The sequence below is a fragment of the Lepidochelys kempii genome, chromosome 1 (genome assembly GCF_965140265.1).
Source record: "Lepidochelys kempii isolate rLepKem1 chromosome 1, rLepKem1.hap2, whole genome shotgun sequence".
NCBI lineage: Eukaryota > Metazoa > Chordata > Testudines > Cheloniidae > Lepidochelys > Lepidochelys kempii.
Genome location: NC_133256.1, coordinates 122,850,502 through 122,874,417, shown reverse-complemented (window position 1 = coordinate 122,874,417; position 23,916 = coordinate 122,850,502). Strand labels below are relative to the sequence as shown.

Here is a 23,916-nt window from a genome sequence, read left to right as displayed (position 1 = left end):
TCAGAGCTGGGAAGGGGAACGTGGGGTAAATACTCTGCGGTGTCAGAGCTGGGAACAGAACACTGGAAAACAGACTCTGCCGGCATGTAGAGCTATGGACATGCTTGCTTGGAACTAACCCCAATAAACATCACTTTGCCTACACTTCGGACTTCTGGTCTTCTGCTTTCTGTCTGCTGACAAGAACCAAGGGAGAGGGTGAAGGGAAAGCCCTCTAACAACATATATATGCAGAAGGAGGTTATTAATACTACGGTAGCATCCATAACGTGCTAGGCACTGTTAATGTACAAAAGAAGACCATTCCTGCCTTGGAAAGCTTACAGTCCTTTTTACGTTTGATCAGTTTTGTAAACACACGAGTCACCAAAAACCTACAATCTCTGATGAAAACTGCAAAAGCAACGTGAACTGTATTTACCTGCTAAAGTGCTGGTGTGCCTGAATGCTCTGACCCTGGAGTCTGCTAGCCCTGTAAGCAGTGAGATGACTGTGTCCATCAGGTAACTATCATAGAGGATGCTGTACTGACACTGCTGGATTAGCACCGCAGTGAACTCACAGAAATTGGCCTTGAACTTCTTCCAGTAGGGTCCCGGTTTGATGAGTGGATAGTCTCCATTGTCCTATATTAGAAGGAAAAAATAATTATAAAAACTGAAAGTCTCATTTACTTTTCATTTGTGCTGCTTGTTTACTACCCACATTTCTCCCACCTGAAACAGTGAAGAAATATGCAATTTCAGTTTGGTGTCAAGTGAGATTCTCATCAGTGCCACATGGAGGTACTCATGTTCTAGAAAGTCCTGATGCTAACCTTTAAAGCCATCAATGGGCTGCAGACTGACCGTCTTAGAACTCACTGTGACATTCCCCAGGGTACAATCTGAACTGCTGGACTTCTGTGTCCATTTAGCTCTCCAGCCTGGGATGCCCTTTACACTGCTTTGCTGGTGAACAGCAACCCCTCCAGGCTCTGCTCACACAAAGCCACTCACATGTAAAATCACTCCCAAATGAATACATGAAAGCCCAGTCCCAGCCTTGCTCCCCCAAAACGTGTGTCTTGTACTGCTCAGTAGCCTTCTGGGCAGTACAAGCTCTCAGATATTTCATCATTCCAACACTGGGTAATGATTATGCACCAACCTTGTTGACCTAAGTAGACATTTCAAAACACTTCAACCAAAACACACTGGTTTAGCTAAAACAATAAAACAATTGTATTAGCTAGAGAAAGAGAGATTTTAAGCGATTACAAGTGATAAGACCTAGAAGTCAGAATTGGTTACAAAACAAATAAACAGATAAACAAACAAGAAAATTCCTAAACTTTACCAAGGCTAATAGGTTTAAAAGCAAAAAAAGGAATTTTTCTCACCAAAAGCATACAGCAGTCTATAATGGCTAAAAAACCTCGGGGCCAGAACGACTCCCACAGTTCAATTATACTACTTTTGTCTTTCAAGTGATCTAGCTACCACCAGTAGAGATGGAGGGGAAGAGGTGACGTGGTGGTCACTGCCTCTTATTTTTTTATCCTCTTCTCCTTGAGGATTTGCCCCTCCCCCCCATCGGGGTATAGACTGTGTATATGAGATCTGTACCATCACTGGGATGAAATGTAAGTGTCTTGTTTATGCCTTCTCCCCAGCTGGTGAATGGCCAGTTAAGTAGGTCATGGATTTTTAACAGCTTGCTGCCGTGCCAGTGCATCTTTGTCTCTGAGAAAATGGTTTCTGGGCATTACCCAGAACAACATATTTCAGTAACAATCATACAGCAAAATCTCATAATTTTACACACATTTCAACAGGATAAGAATATTCAGCAGATTATAAGTTTTCAAATTATACCTCTTAGGGCATACTTTGTACACAATATATCATAACCATATAAAAGTGGTGAATGTGGGGTACAGAGCGTCACATGGGCTACAGGGTGTCACACTCACTTCTTCCCACAATCCAGTAGATAGCTCCAGTTAAGAGGGACACTATGGCTAATTGAGAGTAAAACTCTCAGGGGCGTGGCAATCTACTATGGAACTCTACCATTGTAGAGCAGAGAAACATAAATCATGCCACGGTTAGAAAACAATGTAAGACTCTCTGCATACAGTGCATGCAAGCCTTTACTGAACAACCACAGCATCTTTCCTGGAGACATAACAAGAAAACTAATTCGAAGAAAGAGGCATAGGTGATGGAGGGCCTGGTCCTTTGGGATAGAATTGCTACTATCTGTATACACATCACTATGGCGATGGGCACATTACAACAACATAAACAGCACAATGCTGCAAGCTATTTCTGATATCAAACACCAAAGAGAAATAGTTTTTGTTTTTATACATTCTATTGCCATTTTCTTTTTAAAGTTGCAGAAATTTCTATTAGTCTTCAATTTTGTAAAAGATCATTTTAATGAAACCTAAACTTTGAGCCAAATTTCACTTGACAGTGGCCCTTCCAAAATACTATCTAAAAAAAGAATTTTTTTAAGGGTGTGCATGGGGAGAACACACACATAAGTAAAGCCAAGTAGGCTAGCGGGGTGATGGAAGAAAGCACAGTTGGATACTGTTCTAGATCGACAGCTGTTTGAACACCATGCCTATTGCATCTCACATAGGGCTCAATCCTGCAAGGTGCTGAGCACTTTCAATTCCTGTAAAGCCATTGTGTGCTCAGGTTCTTGCTGAATGGGGTCCATCATACATCAAGAACATTTGTTTATTTAAAGCAATTCTGCAGTCACGCAGACAACAACTCTGCACTTGATTTTCACCACTGTACTGCTGGACTGCACCATTAAGCAAGTACAATTTTCACATATATGCAGCATTTGAAATCTTTACTTCAAGGATATTCAAGAAATGCAGCTATTTACCATGTCCACTGGCCAAGTAACAGTCAGAATCCAGGGATAGGCCATAAATTTCTTGTATTGCAATCCTGTTTCCTAGAATGCAAGAGACAAAATTATAAAAGCTTTTGATGAAACTGCAGAAGTGATTCTGAAAGATTTTACATATACAAAAGTACCAATTGTGAATCATGTTTTAAGATCTTGGGGATTGGTCCTGCTTTGAGCAGGGAGTTGGACTAGATGACCTCCTGAGGTCCCTTCCAACCCTGATATTCTATGATTCTATGTCATTTAAACTTGAGACTGTATACATCTCACACACATGCACACAATCCCCTTTTATTTGGCTTGTTTTTAGCTAAAACCCATGTGTACTTCAGTAAAAGACAAATGCAGTTTTTATTTAAAAACTGGTACTCTTGTACTAACAAGTAGTCAGTGCCAAGTTTCATTTAAACATCAGGTACTGAAATGTGCAAACTATAATCTTTACTGTTTATTCTGAGAGACAGCATCTGCTTCTCCCTTAGAAATTTAAATATGTATCAATCTGCAACATTCAGTTATTTGCTATTGTGAAACAGCTGACCCCCAGGAAACATCCCAGTTCAAGGGTAGGCAAATATGCTCACATTTGCAAGTGAGGGCAAGCCGTATTTCAAAAACCTAACAGCTTTATCAGTCAATCCCATTTTCACATGAATTTAGGCATTCTTTGGGGATTATCATCTTAAAAAAACAGCTAAATGATATTTTGAAAATTCACCACACTCTGGATTCCAGCATCCTTTAGACAAGACAAAACCCTCATTAATTATTGTGCATTTCAAATTGCGCTGAAAAGCACATCCATGGTGGATCTGAAACGATTTAAACTTGTTTTAATGTTTTCAATCACATTGTATTTTGAAGTCGCTGGCAGCCCCCTGAGCACTTTGCTGGCAAGAGAAAGTGAGCATTTTGGCCCTAATCCTGCAAACACTTGCTCACATGCTTACCTTTACTACCATTAATAGTCCCATCATTTCAGTGATTTGACAAACTGTTTAATCTTGTCCTCCTCCTCAGAAGTGTTACCACGTTGAAATCTTTTCTCCATTTCAACGGGACTACTCAAGGTAGTAAAGATGAACATATGTGTTACGCCAGGGTACACAAGGCCTTAGGCATACACAGAAGACACAGCTGCATAGGGCACCTGAAAATATGGGGCATCACTGGGTCTTAGTGTCCACCTTCCTGGCTCTCCTATCCCTGTTCTGACTCTTCCTGCAGGTTCCCACAGCTGGCTGCTGCAGCCTGGTGACTCTTACTCTGAGGGGATCTAGTAACTTAAAATTGAAAAAGACTTCCAGCCTGCCAAACCTATTAGCACAACATTGAAACTGTTACAGAGCCATGCAAATGGTAATGAAGGCATTTAACAGGCATTTGCCAAACCCCAGGTATACACTGCCAGTTTCTGAGGGCTTGTCTACACTTACATTTTATAGCACTCTAACTTGCTGGCTCAGGGGTGTGAAAAATCACTCCCCTGAGCACAGCAAGTCTGAGCACTTTAAAGCGCTAGTGTGGACAGGCTCTCAGCTGCCCCACCTCATGGAGGTGGATTACCAGGACCTCACTCCCACGACAGCACTTTGAAGTTTCCAGTGTAGCCATGCCCTGAATTTACTAAAAAAAAAACAGTTGTGCATTACTGTAATATTTACTCAGAACATGTTACTTTACAGGACCTTAGTTTAAAATTTGCTTTAAAAATATCTCGTTAGTGAAGCTTATAAAATCACATCTCTAAAAAATCCTTGCATAGATTTTTAGATGCACAACCATCTTTTGTCTTAAATGCTTGGATCTTCAGACATATTTTTTTTTTAAATAAATCCTTCAAAAGACCACCTGTAGCTAAAATACACATTTTAATTTTAATTTCTGTAGTAAGAGAAACTTGCTTCCAAAGTCTTCCTATCCTTTCTGTCCATCCCTTTCTCCCTTCAGCCCCTTTTGTTATGCCTAAAATCTTTGGAAACATATTTTTTAAAGTTGGTGACATTTCATAAACATGTTTATTGTTACAGAGATTACACGAAGTAAATTAGTGTTCCCATTTTCTAAAAGCAATGAACATTGTTATGAACACACTAAACCTCTGTGACATGATTAATTTAAAATAATGTCTTTGTTTCAGTGAGTTAAATATGTAGTAATCTGGAATGACTACTTTCTGAAGACTTATGAGTACATGTAAAATCAGCTTAGAAATACTGATTAAGAAAATGTAAAACAGAGAAGAGCTGCATCATGTATTCCATAACATTTAATGTTGTATTCAGCAGAACAACTGACTCGCCCTTACTACAAAGTTTTTGCAAATAAATGTCTGACAAACTTCAGGGCATATCATAAAACCTGACTGACGTTTTTTATTCCCAAATTTAGTGCTTTTAATTAGGTACCTTCTCTGCATATTCATTCTGCGTGAGGGAGAGAGTACAGGGGTCTTTTCAGGGAACTGTGACTTTCCGCCACCATGAGGTGGGCCGGGCGTCTTGCTATGCCTTATTTCCCCCCCCTCCCCCTCGCGCTGCGAGCCCGGGCTGCCATCAGGCATAGAGGCATCAGTTTAATAATACTGTGTGGGGCCCCATAAATCCTAAGGACAACCCTGCGGGTACACTACAGACTTCACATGGCATAGCTATGTTGGTCAGGGGCACGAAGCAGCGTGATCCCCAATACAGCTGTGCCAGCAGAAGCCTCTGTCGTAGATGTTGCTATAATGCAAAGCTGTGCTTTTACTAGTATAGCTTGTTTCACCCGTGGGGGGCTGGGGATTACTATACTGGTGCGAAGTGGTAGCATAGCTGCACCAAACTAGGAGTGTTCTGACAGTATAAAACACTGGTATTCCTGTACTGGTAAAGTGTTCCTCTTGTAGGCATAGCCAATCAGGGCCACTATAAAGTAAAGCACAGTATTCACTCCAGGACAGTAAAAGGTCTCAAATCCAAGACGGATAAAGTCAGACTTTTCAATTTACTGGTATCTCAGAGCAGCGGCTTAAGGAGGGATACAAATAAGATGAGGGTGGCAAACTAACTTAGAGGGCAAGCATGGAAAAAGGCACTCAGAGGATTGTGAGATAATTGGCAAAAGACAGTGGAGGCTGGCCTTATTAGCCAGGCAAGACTGAGGGGTGGAGGTGGCACTTTAAAGACACAGTTTTTCTAATAAACTTCACGGAATAAAATATCCTGTCTGGACCGTGATCTGACATTAGTAATGCACATTATTATTGCTCTCACATCAAAAGGACAGCAATGGAAATTCATACGATCAACAAAATGGGAAGGGAAAAAAGTTTAAGTTCCAACGGACAACTAGTTTCATCAGCAGCTCCCCATCCATCCACACTATGTATTTTTAAAGGCACCTATCAATAAGGTCCCAAAGCATGATGTTACCTGCAGCCATTACAGACTGTATTTATCATTATTAGAACATCTTAAGAGGAAAAATACTATGCCCCCAATTTATTTATTTTATTGAAAAAGAGCTAGATGCAAGACTTAGCAAGGATGCAGGGAAGTATTATGAAAATATTGAAGACAGCAATACTCTCTGTTTCAGGCACCTTGACTGCTTCTCATTCCAGATGTGCATAAAACCTTTCCTACAGGGGAAAAAAGAGGGAATGCAGGCTTCAATGAGCGAGAGAGAGATACTAGTCAACGAACAGTACTATCCAATTTTCATATTGATAGCAATTGCTTATTCAAATGAGCCATATGAAGTCATAGTTTCATGTTGCAATTACCTCATCAAATGTCTCCGTCATTTTTTGTATTACATCACTGTTGCACAAACTTTGGAACATCTCAGCTGTCACCATTCCTAGATAGATGAAATTGAAATATTTGAGAATTAAATGGAAATATTTTGCCATACCATATATTAAAATTTCAAAAATAATAAAGTCCATACTATAGTAGTGGCTTTGACCTAAATCCATGGGTGCCAAAAAAAGTAACCCAAACTGTTCTACTTGTTTTTGCATTAGTGCAAGTTGACAAATAAATAGGTTATTAGCAGCTGATAACAGTGCACCAACATTCAGCTTCAGAGAAGGAGTGTTGAGTTTCGTATCAAACTGACACCAATTTGTTTATCTACTTGTATACCTTAAATTCCTGCATTGGCAATATTTTATGATAGAGGTGCTTAATAAGCCATTTAACAGAACAGGCTTTGTTCTGTTTGCTAAAGCAGATAAAGTCTACAAGATTCCAATCTGTACATCCAGAGGATTTGGGAAACAGACTAAGTAATCATTTATTCTGTAGCTGTATCACCAGAAACTAAGCATGGAGTACACAATTCAGTACTTGAAAGGGAAATCACTAAGGAACAAGCGGGTGCCGCAGAAAGTAACATTGGTGCTTCAATGGATGGCACCACTCCCTCAGAATCACGGCCAAACTAACACCTCCATATGGTATAAGGGGACACTGTACTGCAGAAGGTGCTAGATTTCAGATGAGATAGCAGTTGGTGTCTCTATGCCTGCTTTGGAAATAATTAATTATTACTTAGACTCACAGTCACTCTGAATGCATCGGATGAAGTGAGCTGTAGCTCACGAAAGCTTATGCTCAAATAATTTTGTTAGTCTCTAAGATGCCACAAGTACTCCTTTTCTAGTCACTCTGTAGCAAGTAGATAGAAGGAAGAGAGATACACTGTTCCTCAAACAATTGAAATGTGAGACTCAATTTGCTAGTACTTGTAAAGTACCTTCAGAGCCTCAGATGAAAATACTAGGTCAGTGCAAACTAGCATTCTGAAATCAACAAAAAATTAGGATTTCAAATTTGAACAGTCATGAAAAATATTCTTCTCAAAAGTCAGTGATTCTGTAAAGACGTGTGGGCATGTTTCAGAGTGTTTGTTACACAAGAAGGTTGAATCTTGAAGCCATCATATGCATAGAACTCTCAGTAAAGTTAAGGGGAGTTGTGTGCCCAAAGGCTGAAGAATTTGGCCATTGACATCCTCCTTCATTAATCTTGGTATGTCTAGAGCCCATTAAAACAAACAATCCACTTCTGTATAAGTGACTTATTATAAAGGTAGTTTCTGTCCAGAAGAAACTGTCCAGCAAATGGATATGCCTATATGATACTGAATTACCTTGACAGCCTGAGCACTGAATGAAGAAGTTGATCAGATCTAGAAGTGCCACATCTCGATCTTGGATATAAGCTTCAACCCAGTCATCTACCACAGACTAAAACAGATTACAGGAAAAAAAAAAAAAAAAAAAAAAAACAGTGATCAAAGGCTAAACAAGGTGTGATATGCTCCAGCCTGTGAAATTCTTAATATAGTATGTCTTACACTATTCTGTCACCAATAGTTATAAAAAATAGATATCCAGAATAAGTTGTCCACCATTTGGTTATGGCCATAACAGTATGTGTGCACACAACTCCTTATGAAGCAAAGTAAACTGTTAGAACACTATTCCCAGAACTGCACACTCCCCTATAAGCAGGGCTAGAACAAACTCAGGCTATGCTAGAACAAAATAAAACATCTGCTCTCAAAACAAAAAAACCCCAATGTTTATATCAAAATGCTTTCTTAGAGTTTCACAAACAAAAGAAAATAAAAAAGGCAGTCGGGCACTATCACTAATCAGTATCATAAATATTTTACCAGACTCATATCATACAAAAAATGGTTACAAAAATGTATTTGAGAAGTTTACATACATTGTATCAACCATTAGAGACAGGGTATACTATAAAAACACTAGTATTAAAGAAAACCATCAGCTTTAAAAAAAAAAAAAAAAGACTTCTATCTAAAGTATGTCACCTGCTGTTGTTACAGCAGCACCTAAGATGCCTATAACTGAAGGAGATGAGGAAAAAAAGTTTTACTTTCATTTAATTTCATTCATTATTCATATATTCCAAGCCAGAAGGGACCATTGTGACCATCTAGTCTGACCTGCTGTGTAACATAGGCCATAGAACTTCCCCAATATAATTCCTTTTGAACTAGAGCTTACCTTAAAAAAAAATCCAATCTTAATTTTAAAATTGCCAGTGATGGAGAATCCACCAACATCCATGCTAAATTGTTCCAATGGTTAAATTACTCTCACTGGTATGAATGACAATGAACAGTCACTGGACTAGGGAGAGTGAGAATGATGCTTTAGCCTGGTGGTTAGGACTCTCACTTAGGATGTGGAAGATTCAAGTCCAAACCCTATTCCAGCGACTGCATTCAGTGAAACAGCTTCAAAAGAAGAGACTGAGACCCCCTTCTACACACCAGAATAGCCTACAGCTCTGTGGGTAGGGCCCTGACCGGAGAGGTGGGAAATCCAGGTTCAAATCCATTCTCCAAATCAGACAGAGGGGGAAACTGAACCCTGGTCTCCTACATCGTAGGTAGGTGACATAAACATTGGGCTAAAAGTTATAAGGAAAGCAGCACCACCACCTTCCCACCTCATTTTGTGAATCTAGACCTTTAGGAAAAAGCTGCAAACATGTCTTTCAATGCAAAATTGATTATTTTTTATGATTTACCAAAAAAATTCACAATTTTCAGATTTAGTTAAACCCAAACCAAAAATTTTTTCCAATTTTTTCTAAGGGCCAGTGAACGGAATATAATTTATTTGCCCAGCTCTAACTCTAAATTTAAAGAGTGGTGAACCCCAGGCCCTGATTCTGCAGGATGATTAATCTGTGTGCCTGAAGAAACCCCACTGAAGTTAATGAGGCTCTTCATGGGAACAGGGGATCATCCGCACAAAGCACCTTGAAAGACTGGGGCCTACAGTCCAGAATATATATTAATTAAAAATATTTTTAAGTGGGGGGGGTGGGGGAAGCACTTCTTTGATTTCATAAGGATTTCTTCAGCACAGAATAAACTTACTGACTGTACAGGGAAACAGGGTATACTGACTACTTACAAAATGCTGTCAAACTAGGAGGGCAGGGGAGATAATAGCCAGGATTTCCTAAAAGGGATGCCTAAAGTTAGTCTCTTAGAGCCACATTCAGGCACTTAAGTAGCTTGGTTTTCAAGAGTCCTAAGCTCCTAATAACTTCCACTGAAGCCATGGGAACCACTAGGTTTTGAAAAATCAGACGCCTTTTTAGGTGCTTAAATATTTTGGAGCCTCACTTTAGGCACCTTTTGTTTGGAAATCCATGCCCAAGTTGTCTCACTCACTTCTTCCACAGTTACAGTAACCGTGTTACTTGTAAGTATAGGAGTCAAAAAAAATTGCAGACAAAGTGTTATTTTGCAAGTTGACGGTATAACAACGACTACACGAAGACTCAACAGATTTCAGAATTAAACCAGAAATTCTTGAGATGTAACTAACAGAAATCATTATGTGCTCATTTCCCCTCCCAGCAGGTAGAATGTCAATTCATTCCAGGAACTGAAGGTACAGTACCTGCATTGCCCTCTTGCCCATGCTGACCACTTCAAACAACGTAACTGCTTTAACCACTTCTCCATTCTGCGGCTGGCTTGGCCTTCTGCTCCTGGAAGAATTTCTTCGTATGTGTGCACACTGTTCTTGGACCTTCCTTTTTCCTCTCTAAAATCATTCAAGAGAAGATGTGTAACCATAAGACAACTAATGGCCAGCCAGACAAATGCAGGCTCCCTGGATGGAGAGCGCTCTGTCCTCTAGCAATATGTGCCGGTTACTTCCATTACAACATTCCCCAGGATTTGATAGAAGATATCTGTAAAAGCTGTCTGACTGCCAGTGGCAAGGAACTATCAAGTATGGGGAAGGGATAAAGAAGAGGATATCCCAGGTGAAGCTTCCTTTTGCAAGAACATCCTTAACTAGGAGAGTGTAACCGGTGAGCAGCTGCCAAGTGTAGCAACAATGATAGTCATTTCTGAATGGGGATTTGGTAAACAAACAAACAAGTCTATTTGCTTGCAGGATAAGCACTGCATTGGCATTACTATCAGCTGCACATACTGTGTATTTAAGGAAGCTTATATCCCAAAGAGGGTTGCCAAGCCTCCAGGATTGTCCTGGACTCTTCAGGAATTAAAGATTCATCTTTAATTAAAGATGATGTCATCTGATGAAACCACCAGGAATATGTCCAACCAGAGTTGGCAAACCCTAATCCCAAAAAGAAAAGGAGTACTTGTGGCACCTTAGAGACTAACCAATTTATTTGAGCATAAGCTTTCGTGAGCTACAGTAAAGTAAGGAGCTACAGCTAAAGTAAGGAGAGTGATCACTTTAGATAAGCTATTACCAGCAGGAGAGTGGGGTGGGGGGAGAGAAAACCTTTTGTAGTGGTAAACACCCATTTTTTCATGGTTTGTGTGTATAAAAAGATCTTCTGTACTTTCCACAGTATGCATCCGATGAAGTGAGCTGTAGCTCACGAAAGCTTATGCTCAAATAAATTGGTTAGTCTCTAAGGTGCCACAAGTCCTCCTTTTCTTTTTGCGAATACAGACTAACATGGCTGTTACTCTGAAACCTAATCCCAAAGTGACTTGATTGTGACTCCTGATGCCAACAGAATTTTGGATCAAACTAGCCAGGGAACGAGAGGGGAGAGGCTCTTTATCCCCATTGTCAATGCCATGCAATATCCCACCCACTTTTATCTTATTCCGTGTAAAAGGGTACTAATTTGTATAATGAAAGCATGAACTTACTGGGGTTTGCACGTTGCCATTCCTCAGACAGCTGCCACTCTGTACAGTGGACCCAGGCACAGTCTCATCATGGATAGCATTTTCTCTGGAGCATAATAAACAGAAAATATCGAAGGGTATATAGGACTTCTCCTGTGAACAAACTGATCTGCACCCAAATAACAGATTTGCAATGTCTCCACAACAGGCCAAGTGGCTTTCAGAGCACAGGAAGTTAAATATTAAGGTGTCAACATTTAGGAGGAAAATGAAGTGTACGCATGGCCTATTATACCTCTGCATAATCTGCATGCTGGGTTTTGAAGCCGTTTGATTAATCTGCAATGAATTTACATCTTTTCCCAGCATTTTCCACAGTGAACAATATGCTTTAGCAAAGGCCATTTCTAAGCTGTCTTAAATGAACTCATTGCCTACCAGCAGACAAGGAAAGTTGGGAGAAAAGGTAATAGGTACAGTAACCACTTTTCATTCTACAATCATGCCTAACTTGAAATTAACTTTTAATCATAAAGAATAGGGAATCCAATTATTTTTCATAACTATCTACACAACAAAAAGGTAAACTCAGAAAAGTGACCACTTAATGGGGAACAACATTCATGGAGATTATCACATCAGTGACACAGTCACTATCAATGATATGTGACAACAGTCCCATCAAAAGTATCTGAAATTTTAAAGATTCATGGATTTTTAAGGCCAGATGGGACCATTAAATCATCTAGTCTAACTTCTTGTATAACATGGGCCACAGACATTCATCCAGTTACTCCTGTATTAAGTGCAATAAAATACAACAGTGAAGCTTACTGACTTGTTAGTTTCCTTAGAACCCCTACATGAAACAAATCTGCACCCTGCTCTTCAACTAACTCTGCAGTCTGCAGAGCAGACCCCTGCAACTGCATAGAGACAGCTGAAGACTCAAGGCTCCAGTGTATTTTATTGGTGATAATAAATGGCAGGTTTTGTTGAAACACTTAAATTTACTTTTTTGTAAAGTAACATTCTGCATAACACCCGTGTCTTACAAAAATTTATGCACGGGCTTAAGTGAGTACTTACATTGGTTTCTATTTGACTTCTCACCATAGTAAAATTAAAAATGTACATATGTGTTTGAAGGATTGAGTGCTAAAACAATAATCCAGGCTGAGTAAGATCTTAGGTAAAATTTTACTAATTTAGAAAAAGTTGTACTGTAGAGAGAGATGGATTATAGGTAGTAGCCAAGTCAGACTGCTACATGCAAGAATTATCAAATGTTTCTCTTTGATTTATTATTTTTGAACCGCAGACAGCAAGTGGCTCAGTCAAATGCTGTTTAAACCATTCTAGTTCAAAACTGGAGACGTTAAAAACCTAAATATATATTTAGATTGGTCTTCCATCACATACTCTTTTCCTGATCCCAGATGGATCTTCCCAGACATTAATCTTTTGTAGCCCACTAACTAATTAAAAAGATTCAAGATAGTGTACTTTGTTTTGTTCTTCTACATAATTAATTTCTCTCTCCCTCGGTGTTGAAACTGGGTGTAACATTACATAGCTAGGCTAACACGTTCTTACTTGTGCTGTTTTACTAGAACACCAACACAGAGCGTAGCCAATCACTTCACTACTTGCCCAACCCATTGTCACAATTAAAATACTTGTTATAATGCTCAATATAATTTTTAACTATTTCCCCCCAATTCTTCCCATATAATGTACAGCAATATATTTGTACCATTCCATGGTCCGCATATTTCACAGCTGCTATAATCAAATCCAGAAGTAATACAGTTCTTAAATTATGGGAAAAGTAAAGATCTCATTGTAGGACAACTCAGCCCAGGTCTTGTCTGAGCATGCAGATTACTGCTTCTAAGAACTGCTTCATATTCAGTTCAACTAGAATTTTATATCATGCAGATCTTTCCCAGGCACCTCACGGAAGCCTGAGAGGTGATCTACAAATAAGGCTCATATGGGAAAATCATCTCTGAATTCAATAGTGTTACACAAGGGATGAATTTGGCCAATGGCATTTATGTCACAAGGCCATAGGCCTTCCACTAACTAGGCCATGAGGAGCCGCCATGCAAAAAATACTGAAGCTCCAACTTTTTAGGTCACTTGAAATATTGGGTTGCCTCTATTCCCACTGCACTGTGATGCCACGGAAAGCACCATGCTGTAACATAACCCCACCAACCTAGAAAAAGTCAGTAACATATCTTTGGGCATATTGCTCTGGTTTTTAAAAAATAATTTTACAAGAGTAAATTACATGTTGCATACTTTTCCTTGTCTCCTCCTTTCTATTATCTGTAGGGTTTCTATTTAGATTAGAAATTCTTTAGGGCAAGGATCTTGTATGTGCAATAGGCACCTTACAGATCTCTAAACATTATACAAATGATAAATTTTAAAAACATACCCAAAAAACACACAAGGAGAGTCTTACACAGGAGCCATATTAGGAAAGTACCAACTGACCACAGCAGAAGTCAGAAAGAATACACCTCAGTATGAGGTAGGAAAACAGCCTCTCATTTAAACAGCAACCCATAGAATCAGTAAGTGTTCACCATCCCACACCAGGTACAGATTGGTGTTAGTTCCAGAAAGATGATAGCCTATGTTCAAAGCTCCTCTAATCTGCTTCCTGCCTTTCTTTATCCTTCAAGGAGGCCTGGAAAGTCTCTCCCATTCACCAGATATTCAAACAAACAGTTTGCACACATTAATAAGGGACACAATCTCAGATACTGCTGGTCTGCAGGTTCTCCCTTTTCCTCAGAAAGACCTGGCCACTCTGGCTGCTCTCCAAGTGGATAAGCAGTCTGTAGCCTAAAAGCTTCCCCTTTCCCTCACTGCTCTTTCTCTCTCTTCCAGGCAGACTGATATCCGGTTCCTTTCAAGCCTAGTAGAGAGCTTCCCTAAACTATCTCTCAAAGCTGATTTTTTGTTTTTTTTCCCCTTTTTATATCTTGAACCCATCCTACTTATTCCCTTCAGCCATAGGATGCCCCACTCAAAACTTGACATTTATGGCAAGTGTTATGGTCTTCAAGGGCACAGCAAAGAGCAACATATCTGCAGGCCACAGCAGCCTCTTTCTGCCTGGTCCAATGTGGGATTTGTACACCCACACAATAAAGATAGAAAGCTATATCAATCAATAACCACCATAGTTTAAGTTTTTTTAAACCAACATTTGGACTGTTTTATGAAGCTATGGTTCTTCCTGACTGATGTGCTTATCTAGCTTTATCTGTGTTGGGAGCAGCACATAACCTACTTTTTAGTTTCTTGAATTGTTCTGGCTCTCTTATTTTGCATCCCTTAAAAAAAAAATTGATCTTTTTTAATCTTTATATAGTTTTTCTCTGTGATGGACTGCAAAGTTTCTCTCTCTTCAAATGTTTTTGTTTATTTTGGTACAGAGTTTCCAAACTACAAATTAAGGCTAAGGCCAAGATCCTACAAACTCTTAAGCACATACATAACTTTTCTGCAAGACTGCTCACAGATAGAGTTATGTATATGCTTAACTGTCCTCAGTATGTGAGCCAAAGTGATGGAAACTATACCATATGGAGCCATTTAGCAGAGCAGACATTACTGAAGTAAATGAAATTTACCTACATTAATTTTATGTGCACATCTTTAACTTTCTTTGAACATATTTTATAAACAGAATTAAGTCCCTCTATCTTGTCTCACCACAGCTGTATAGAGCAACTTGAGAACTATTATACCTGGAGGTACCAAGGAAGAATGACACATAGAACATAAGAATGGCCACAATGGGTCAGACCAATGGTCCATCTAGCCCAGTATCCTGCCTTCCAACCAGCAGCTGTCCTGCCCCCTTGTTACAATAAATGGGTGTCTCTTCGTTCCTCAAAAAAAAAAAAAAAGTGGCTGGCGCCAGATGCTTCAAAGGGAAAGAACAGAACAGAGTAATTATTGAGCGATATTTCCCAACCCCAGCATCATGCAGTCAGAGACTTAGGGACACTGAGAGCATGGCATCACATCTCTGACCATCTCAGCTAACAGCCATTGATGGACCTGTCCTCCATAAACTTATCTAATTCTTTTTTTAATACAATTATAGTTTTGGCCTGCACAACCACCCCTAGCAATGAGTTCTACAGGTTGACTGTGTGTTGTGTGAAGAAGTACTTCCTTTTGTTTGTTTTAAACCTGCTGCCTAGTAATTTCATTGGATGACCCCTGTAATTGTCAGGATCACCTCTGGAGCCTTTTTTTAAAAATGGCATCACATTAATTATCCTCCAATCAATTGGTACAGAAACTGATTTACATGATAGGTTACCCACCACAGTTAGCAGATAAGCAATTTCATATCTGAGTTCCTTCAGAACTCTTGGGTGAATACCATCTGGTCCTGGTGACTAATTACTGTTTAATTTAGGAATTTGTTCCAAAACTTCCTCTATCAACACCTCAATCTGATACCTCAGATTTGTCCCCTAAAATGAATGGCTCAGTTGTGGGAATCTGTCATCCTCTGCAACAAAGACCGATGCAAAGAATTCATTTAGCTTCTCCACAATGGCCTGGTCTTCCCTGAGTGCTCCTTTAGCACCTCGATCATCCAGCGGCCCCACTAATTGTTTGGCAGGCTTCCTTCTTCTAATGTACAACGGAAGCCCGTTTAACCGAGCCCCCAGTATCCAGCTCTCCGTATTAACTGAACATCTAGCACACACACAGGAAAATGGGAAAGTGACGTCACCTCCATGACACCACTACTTTTTAGCCTTGTAAAAGGACTGCAACTACTAAGCAAACACACGTATTACTGTCATTGGAGGCTAAAATAGAGATGATTAATCAAATTAAAAAGGAGAGTCGCTGACAAAAATAGCCCAAGAGTATAGCACTGGCGAAAGCACAGAATCAAACATCAAACACAATGCCAAGCAAATTCTTAAGTACAGCATAAAGAACTCTGCATCCTGGAAGACCATGAAGAACTCGAAGGACACTGATCGAGGTGAAGCCCTTTACTGGTGGTTACAAAGGTGAGAGAAGAAGGCATACCTATTAGTGATCCTTTACTATGTGAGAAGGCTCAGAGCTTAATCAAGCTTTAGGAAGGGACGCAGGTTTCTCTGCTAGTCAGGGATGAATCAGTCAGTTTAAAAAGCGTCACAACATCTGACAACTAACAGTCACCGGGGAAAAGCTGTCTGCTGATTTGGGAGTTATTTCTGACTATAAAAAAAAATTGCAAGGTGTCTTAGCCAAGCACAACTTGTCACCGGAACAAGTTTATAACTGTGACGAGACTGGCTTGTATTGAAAGATATTGCCATCAAAAACACTTAATACCAGAATGTAAAGATCTGTGCCTGGCTACAAACAAAGCAAAGAATGTTTAGCAATCCTGGCCCCTGTGCTAATGCCAGTGGCAAATACATGCTCCCATTAACTGTCATTGATAAAGCAAAGAATCCTTGTCTGCTTAAAAATGCACTCACAGATGCTTTGCCCGTCATCTACAAATCACAGGGAAAAGCATGGATGGACAGTGCTTTGTTTCGTGATTGTTTTTTAAAAACCTGTGTACCAAGCATGTGGGTTCATCTGAATGAAGAAAATATCCCACCAAAAGCTATCTTACTGCTGGCCAACACACCCGCTCACCCTGACAACAGAGGGCTTACCTCCCAAGATGACCCGATCTTCTGTTTTTTTCTCCTTCCAAACGGAACATCTCTTGTGCAGCCTATGGAGCAAGGCGTGCTGAAGAGTCTAATACGGCACTATAAATGGCATCTTCTTAATTGACCACTGATGTCTGATGAAGCATCTGAGAATGAAGGCAACATGTTGCAGCACTGGAAAAAAATCAGTATCAAGAATGCTATATATGGGGTTCCAGAAGCTTGGGACGACATCCCCAGGTCAAGCTTACAAAAATCATGGAAAAATCTAGTGTCTGATGTTATCGCTAACACTTAGGACAGTGAACTTGCAGCTGCAACAGCAACATTACCAGCTGAAGAAGAGACCAATGCATTTGTTGACCTCCTCCACAGACTTCCTGGATGCATAGAAGTTGACAAAGATGATGTTGCAGATTGGCTCGAAAATGATTGATGCTAATGACCCTGGCTATCAGTTACTGGAGGATGCCAAAATCATGCAGACTGTACACTACATGCAGACAGTGATTATGAAGCTGAAGATTCTGCCAAGGAAGAATTGACAGAAAACATTTCTCACTGCAATGCTGCAACAGGAGTAAACCTCTTCCTTCCGTACTTGACGCAACAGCCCGGTACCAACCCCACTGAACTGTGGTTAATGAAGTGACTTTGTGATCACAGAATGAAGAAGGTGGCTATGTTTTAAGGCTTGAGTTTATCATTTCTGCATTTTTAAAAACTGGTACTCTTCACTAGCAGTAACTGTTCATTTGCAGGCAGTAAATAAAGCAGGTAGCTATGTTTTAATGCTTTGTAATGATAATTTTTGCATTTTTTTTAAATTGTACTGTTTGTCATATTACAAGTAAACATGCTAAACGGAGTTGGTGCCTTGTGTAACATTACACAGACTTTGTACACGGTCCCGATAATGTTCAGGGTTAATGACTAAAGAGTGTAAAAATGATCAATACAACTTGTTAAAAACTCATGTCGGTTTTCCTGTTAATAAATTAACAGAACATTGTTTGTAAGAACTAACGGTTTGTATATTCTGTTAAACAGATTAAAAGGGGGGTATGTTTTAATGCTTTTTCTGGGAGGGATCCAGCTGGTTTAAAAGCATCTTAAAATAATGGCTTGAAAGCTCTTTGCCCATTCTCCTGATTATCTGAATTTTTGATTCTCCAATCTGGTCCTGGTCCCAATCAGATAGGTACATTTTGCTGTTAGTTTTTGTGTCTTTTGCTCATTACTTCTAAATGGATTATCTCCTCTCAGATACACATGTGCACCCCCGTTGATTTCAATGAGGCTGCATAGGTTTAACTGTGGGCAGACTGTGGTATGACATACTATGAAAGTATAACATGTGCCATACCTTTTTAAAGTGCCCACAACATCTATCATTCATTTCTACCTAGGTTTCTACTTCAGCCAGGAATTTCCTGGAAAGAGCACTGGAAGGCAACAAGACCTCGAAGCAAATTCTTAACAAGGAGAGGTGGAGATGAGTGTATCTCCAAACTCCTGTAGAACCCAAATGAGATGAGAGCACCCTGGAGAAGACCTGTTTTGGAGGTGATGAGATCAGCAAGTAACTGATTAAAATTTAGGTTCAGCTTAGTGAAGATGCAAAAAACATGTAAGTAAGAACTGCACAAAAGTTTTTCTTCTGAATTTAAATTTTGCCTGTTTTAATCTTGTTTCATTTATCCATTACCTATATATTCCTTGACTAAGGTTTGAAATGGTTGTAAATATTGCTATAAATCTAGTCTGCATTTTCTCTTACACAGTGATAGCGTTGCTTATAATACAAAAGAACATAAGAAATGCCATACTGGGTCAAACCAGTGGTTAATCTATCCCAACATAGGCACTGACTTCATGGGTGCTCCAGGGCTGGAGCACCCACTGGGAAAAATTGGTGGGTGCTCTGCACCCACTGGCAGCCAAGTTCCCCTCCCCACCTCACCTCTGCCTCCGCCTCCTCCCCGCTTCTCCTCCCAGCACTTGCCACCACAAAACAGCTGTTTCATGGCGTAACAAGCTCCGGGAGGGAGGGGGAAGGAGCAGGAACGCAGTGTGCTCAGGGGAGGAGGTGGGGAAGAGGCGGAGATTTGGGGAAGAGGTTGGAACAGGGGCAGGGAGGGGCAGAGTTGGGGCAGGGACTTTGGCGAAAGGGTTGGAATGGGGGCGGGACTGGGGGTAGAGAGAGGTCAAGCACCCACCAGCGCCAGCAGAAGTTGGTGCCTATGTATCCCAATATCCTGTCTCCAACAGTGGCCAGTGCCAGAGCTTCAGGTAGAGTATCTAGAACATGGCAATTTTGGAAAGATCCTCCCGTCTTCCCCTCCCAGCTTTTGGCCACCCTGAGCATGAAGCCATTGATGGATCCATCCTCCATGAACTTATCTAGTTCTTTTTTGAACCCAGTTATACTTTTGGCCATCTTAACATTCTATGGCAATGAATTCCATAGGTTAGCTGTGCACTGCGTAGAAAAGTATTTCCTCTTCTTTGTATTAAACCCCCTGCCTATTAATTTCATTGGGTGACCCTTTGTTTTTGTATTGTGGGAAAGGGTAAACAACACTTCTCTGTTCACTTTTTCCACACCATTCATGATTTCATAGAGGTCGATTATAGCCACCCTGGATTGTCTCTTTTCCAAGCTGAACAGCCCTAATCTTTTTAGTCTCTCCTCATATGGAAGCTGTTCCATATTCTTGATCATCTTAGTTATCCTTCTCTGAAACTTCTCCAATTTCACTATATCATTTTTGAGATGGGGCAACCTGAACTGGACGCAGTATTCAAGGTGTGGATGCACCATCGTTTTATATAGTGTCATTATGATATTGACTTTTTTCTGTGCTTTTTTTTAATAGTTCCCAACATTCTGATAGCCTTTTTGACCACTGCTATGCACGGAGCTGAAGTTTTCAGAGAACTATGCATAATAACTCCAAAATCTCTTTCATTAATGGTAACAGCTAATTTAGAACCTCTCCTTTTATACGTATAGTTGTGATTGCTTTTTCCAACATGCATTACTTTGCACTTACTAACATTAGATTTCATCTGCCATTTTGTTACCCAGTCACCCAGCTCTGTGAAAACACAGTTTGGTCGACAAAAGTCGGCTTTTGTCAACAAAACAGTGGAGGAGTTTACACTGCAATGCTCCTCCTGATGATTTAACTGTACTGCAATGCCAACATAATAAAATCACCAGGATGTGAGGCATAGAGCTTTTTGCAACAAAGTTAGAGCGACGCAATGTCAGTGTCAACACTGTGTTATGTCATCATACCTGGCCTTCAGGGTGTGTCCCACAATGCCTATCATGGCCATTCTGGTCACCAATTTGAACTCCGCTGCCCTGCAGCCAAGTATATATGCATGCGCCCCTCTCTCTTTAAAGGCCCAGGAATGTTTTTAATTCCTCTTCTTGTTTGTTCGGTCCAAACAGCTCACATAGCATCTTTCCAGATGACCATGCTGGCTCTCCCTCCTGGAGCACACCAGAGTTATTGGATCTGCTGAGTCTGTGAGGAGAGGCGGCTTTGCAGTTTCAGCTCTGCTCCAGTTGTAGGAACTTTGATACCTATGGGCAGATTGCTTGTGGCACGGAGAAGGGGCATGAAAGGGACATTCACCAGTGCCGTGCTAAGATCAAGGCGCTGAGGCAGGCGTACCAGAAGGCAAGGGAGGCCAATTGTCGGTCTGGTTCGTTGCCATAGACATGCCGTTTCCTTACAAAGAGCTGCACACCATCCTCGGTGGCAACCCCACCTTCACCGCCAAGAGCCCCATGCATACTTAGGGGGGCTGGAGACAGCAGCCAGCAGATTGAACCCAAAGGATGAAGTGGAGTTGGAGGAGGAGATGGGACAGGCAAATGGGATGTCTATTGGGGTGGTGAGCCAAGACCTCTTTTTTAACTTTGGAGGGGTCTAGCCAGTCTCAGCACTCCAGCTCTGGTGTGCATGACACGAAAGAGGGAAGCTCCGGTAAGCATCCATTGTGCTTTGATACTGCAGGGAGACATGAGGTAGCCCTTTGTTTTGTTTTTTTCCCAGGGTAGTAGGGGGATAGAAATAACCAACACAAGCGCTGTTTGCCTCTGCTTTTCATTCCCCTGTGCACTGTGGAAAAGTTTGTTGATGCACACTGGCACTCCCGGGAATCCTCCATAGAAATCTCTAGGAAACTTTCCTGGAGGTACTTTGCAATCCTCGACTGAAGGTTCCTTGTTTCTTCCCCCACAGTAGGAAACTTGCTGCACCAATCATCAATTACCTGTGCAGGCATCAAAGCAGCACATAAGCAAGCAGCATACAAACCCGGTCTGCAGTTGCATGCATGCAGGAGCTGCATCCTTGGTTACCCACAAGAGTGAGGTCTCAGCTGCTATCAACCCTGACTGTATAAAGCAGTGCCAGTATTCATAATAGTGGCCCTAGGCTCTTGTATTGATACCCCTGTGAACCCCACCCTTTCTCCCATCTTGCCCCTTTCCCGCCACCCCAGGCCGAACTCATCATTAGGGCTCTTGCCGTGCTCTGTACTTGCTAAGGGAAAGTGATGTATCTAGCTTGTATGAATCAAGGCTGTGAGTGCACTCACAACAGTGCCTCTGTCTATCATTTCTTTAGCTTCTGCAGATGTTCCCTTGAGGATCTCCTCCTGCACACCGGCTGAGCAGCTCTCTCTGATGAGACAAACTAGGAGGAGTAAGGAAAACATTCAGGGAGATGTTGCAATCATCTGAAGCTACTTATAGCGAGTAGAAAGCATGGAGAGAGACTGAAAAACTGAAAATGGATAGCCAGGAGAGGAAATGGGCAGGAGCGGATGATAGACCTGCTGGAGGACCAAACAGACATGCTGAGGTCCCACCAGCAGTGCAGGCAGAACACATGTGCTCGCCTCCCCCTGCAGCCCATATAGAACAGCCCATATAGAACTTCCTTCCATTCCCTTCCCAAACTCCACACACACATTCCTCACACGTTCCTAGGTCATCACAGTACCCCATGCATTCCACCCCTTGGGACATGTTTCACAATGACAACTGGACATATACCCAGCTGTGAGAGCTTCATTTCAAAAAGCGCTCTTCGGGATCACATCCCTTGTAGAAAATAGAAACATTTGTATAGCTGATGAATAAAAATGTACGTATAAAAAGAAAATGAATATTTATTTGCCTATAACACATGGTGGTTGCTGCTGAAATTAATACACAATGGCAATCAGTGTATTAGCAGAGTATAATTAATGCACACAAGGCAATCATTAAAAGGCTCACACTACAGTGAAAGAAAGCAATGCCTGGCTCAGTGCATTAAAGAAAAACACAGAATAGTGGGGCTCCTTCTCAAAATGCTCCTGCAAAGTCTCCCTGATTTGAACAGCCCCCGCATTGAACCCCTCTAACAGCCCTGGTACTTGGCTGCTCAAAAGCAGCTGCCAGCCGATCTACCTCAACGCTCCACCCCTGCAGAAACTTTTCCCCTTTAGCTTCACAAATGTTATGCAGAGCACAGCAGGCAGCAATGACCATGGAATATTTTCCTCACTGAGGTCTAAACTGCCAAAAAGCCAGCGCCAGTAACCCTTTAATCTGCCAAAGGCACATTCAACGGCCATTCTGCACCTGCTGAGCATGTTGTTGAAGTGCTCCTTGCTGCAGTCAAGGTTTCCAGTGTAAGGCTTCATGAGCCATGGGAACAAGGGGTAGGCTAGGTCTCCCAGGATCACAATTGGCATTTCCACATCCCCAGTTGGAATCTTCTGGTCTGGAAAGAAAGTTCCTGCTTTCGGCTTTCTATATAGGCCAGCATTCCTGAAGATGCATGTGACATGCACCTTCCCTGATCCCCCACATTGATGTCAGTGAAATGACCTAGGTGGTCCACCAGCGCTTGCAATACCGTAGAAAAGTAGGCCTTTCTGTTAATGTACTCCTTCACAAGGTGGTCTGGGGCCAAAATGGGGATATGAGTGCCATCTATCACCCCACCCCAGTTGGAGAATGCCATTGATGCAAAGCCATCCACTATTTCCCACACAATTCCCAGAATCACAGTCCTTCGTAACAGGAGACAATTAATGACCCTGCACACTTGCATGACTGCAACCCCCATGGTGGACTTTCCAACTCCAAACTGATTTGCGACTGATCAGTAGCAGACTGGAGTTACCAGCTTCCACACAGCGATCACCACTCACTTCTCCACCCTGTGGGCAGCTCTAATTTTAGTATTCATGTGCCAAAGGACAGGGGCAAGCTCCGCACACAGTTCCAAGAAGGCAGCTTTGTGCATCTGAAAGTTCTGCAGCCACTGCTTGTCACCCTATACCTGCATCACGATGCAATCCCACCATTTGTTGGCTGAGCCCAGTTCCCAAGCCCAGTACCGATGGTTCACCATGTGCAGCGGCTCCATGAATGCAAACAGCAATCTTGAATTGTTTCTTTCCATGGCACACAGCAGGGCAGACACCACGGTGTCATTATCTTATTCACAGTTCATGAAATACCACAGGATCAGCTGTGTTGTGTTCTTAATGCTCATCACAAGACTGGAAAGCAGTGTGAGACAGATGGCGGGCA

The 23,916-nt window shown here is 41.3% G+C and overlaps 1 protein-coding gene across 24 annotated transcripts in view; it reads right to left on the bottom strand.

The window, feature by feature from the left end:
* LOC140914828 (cohesin subunit SA-2-like) overlaps nt 1-23,916 on the bottom strand; it is a 99,138-nt gene that overhangs the window by 71,422 nt on the left and 3,800 nt on the right. For 13 of the 24 annotated variants that reach the window (XM_073353595.1, XM_073353585.1, XM_073353614.1 and 10 more), the window contains exons 1-6: nt 11,611-17,289; nt 10,364-10,510; nt 8,062-8,158; nt 6,689-6,765; nt 2,893-2,964; nt 422-626 (exon numbers count right to left, since the gene is read on the bottom strand). In XM_073353595.1, the coding sequence (XP_073209696.1) occupies nt 422-626; nt 2,893-2,964; nt 6,689-6,765; nt 8,062-8,158; nt 10,364-10,510; nt 11,611-11,994 (982 nt within the window). In that variant the 5' untranslated portion in view covers nt 11,995-17,289. The other 11 variants (XM_073353687.1, XM_073353668.1, XM_073353704.1 and 8 more) reach the window with 5 other exon arrangements.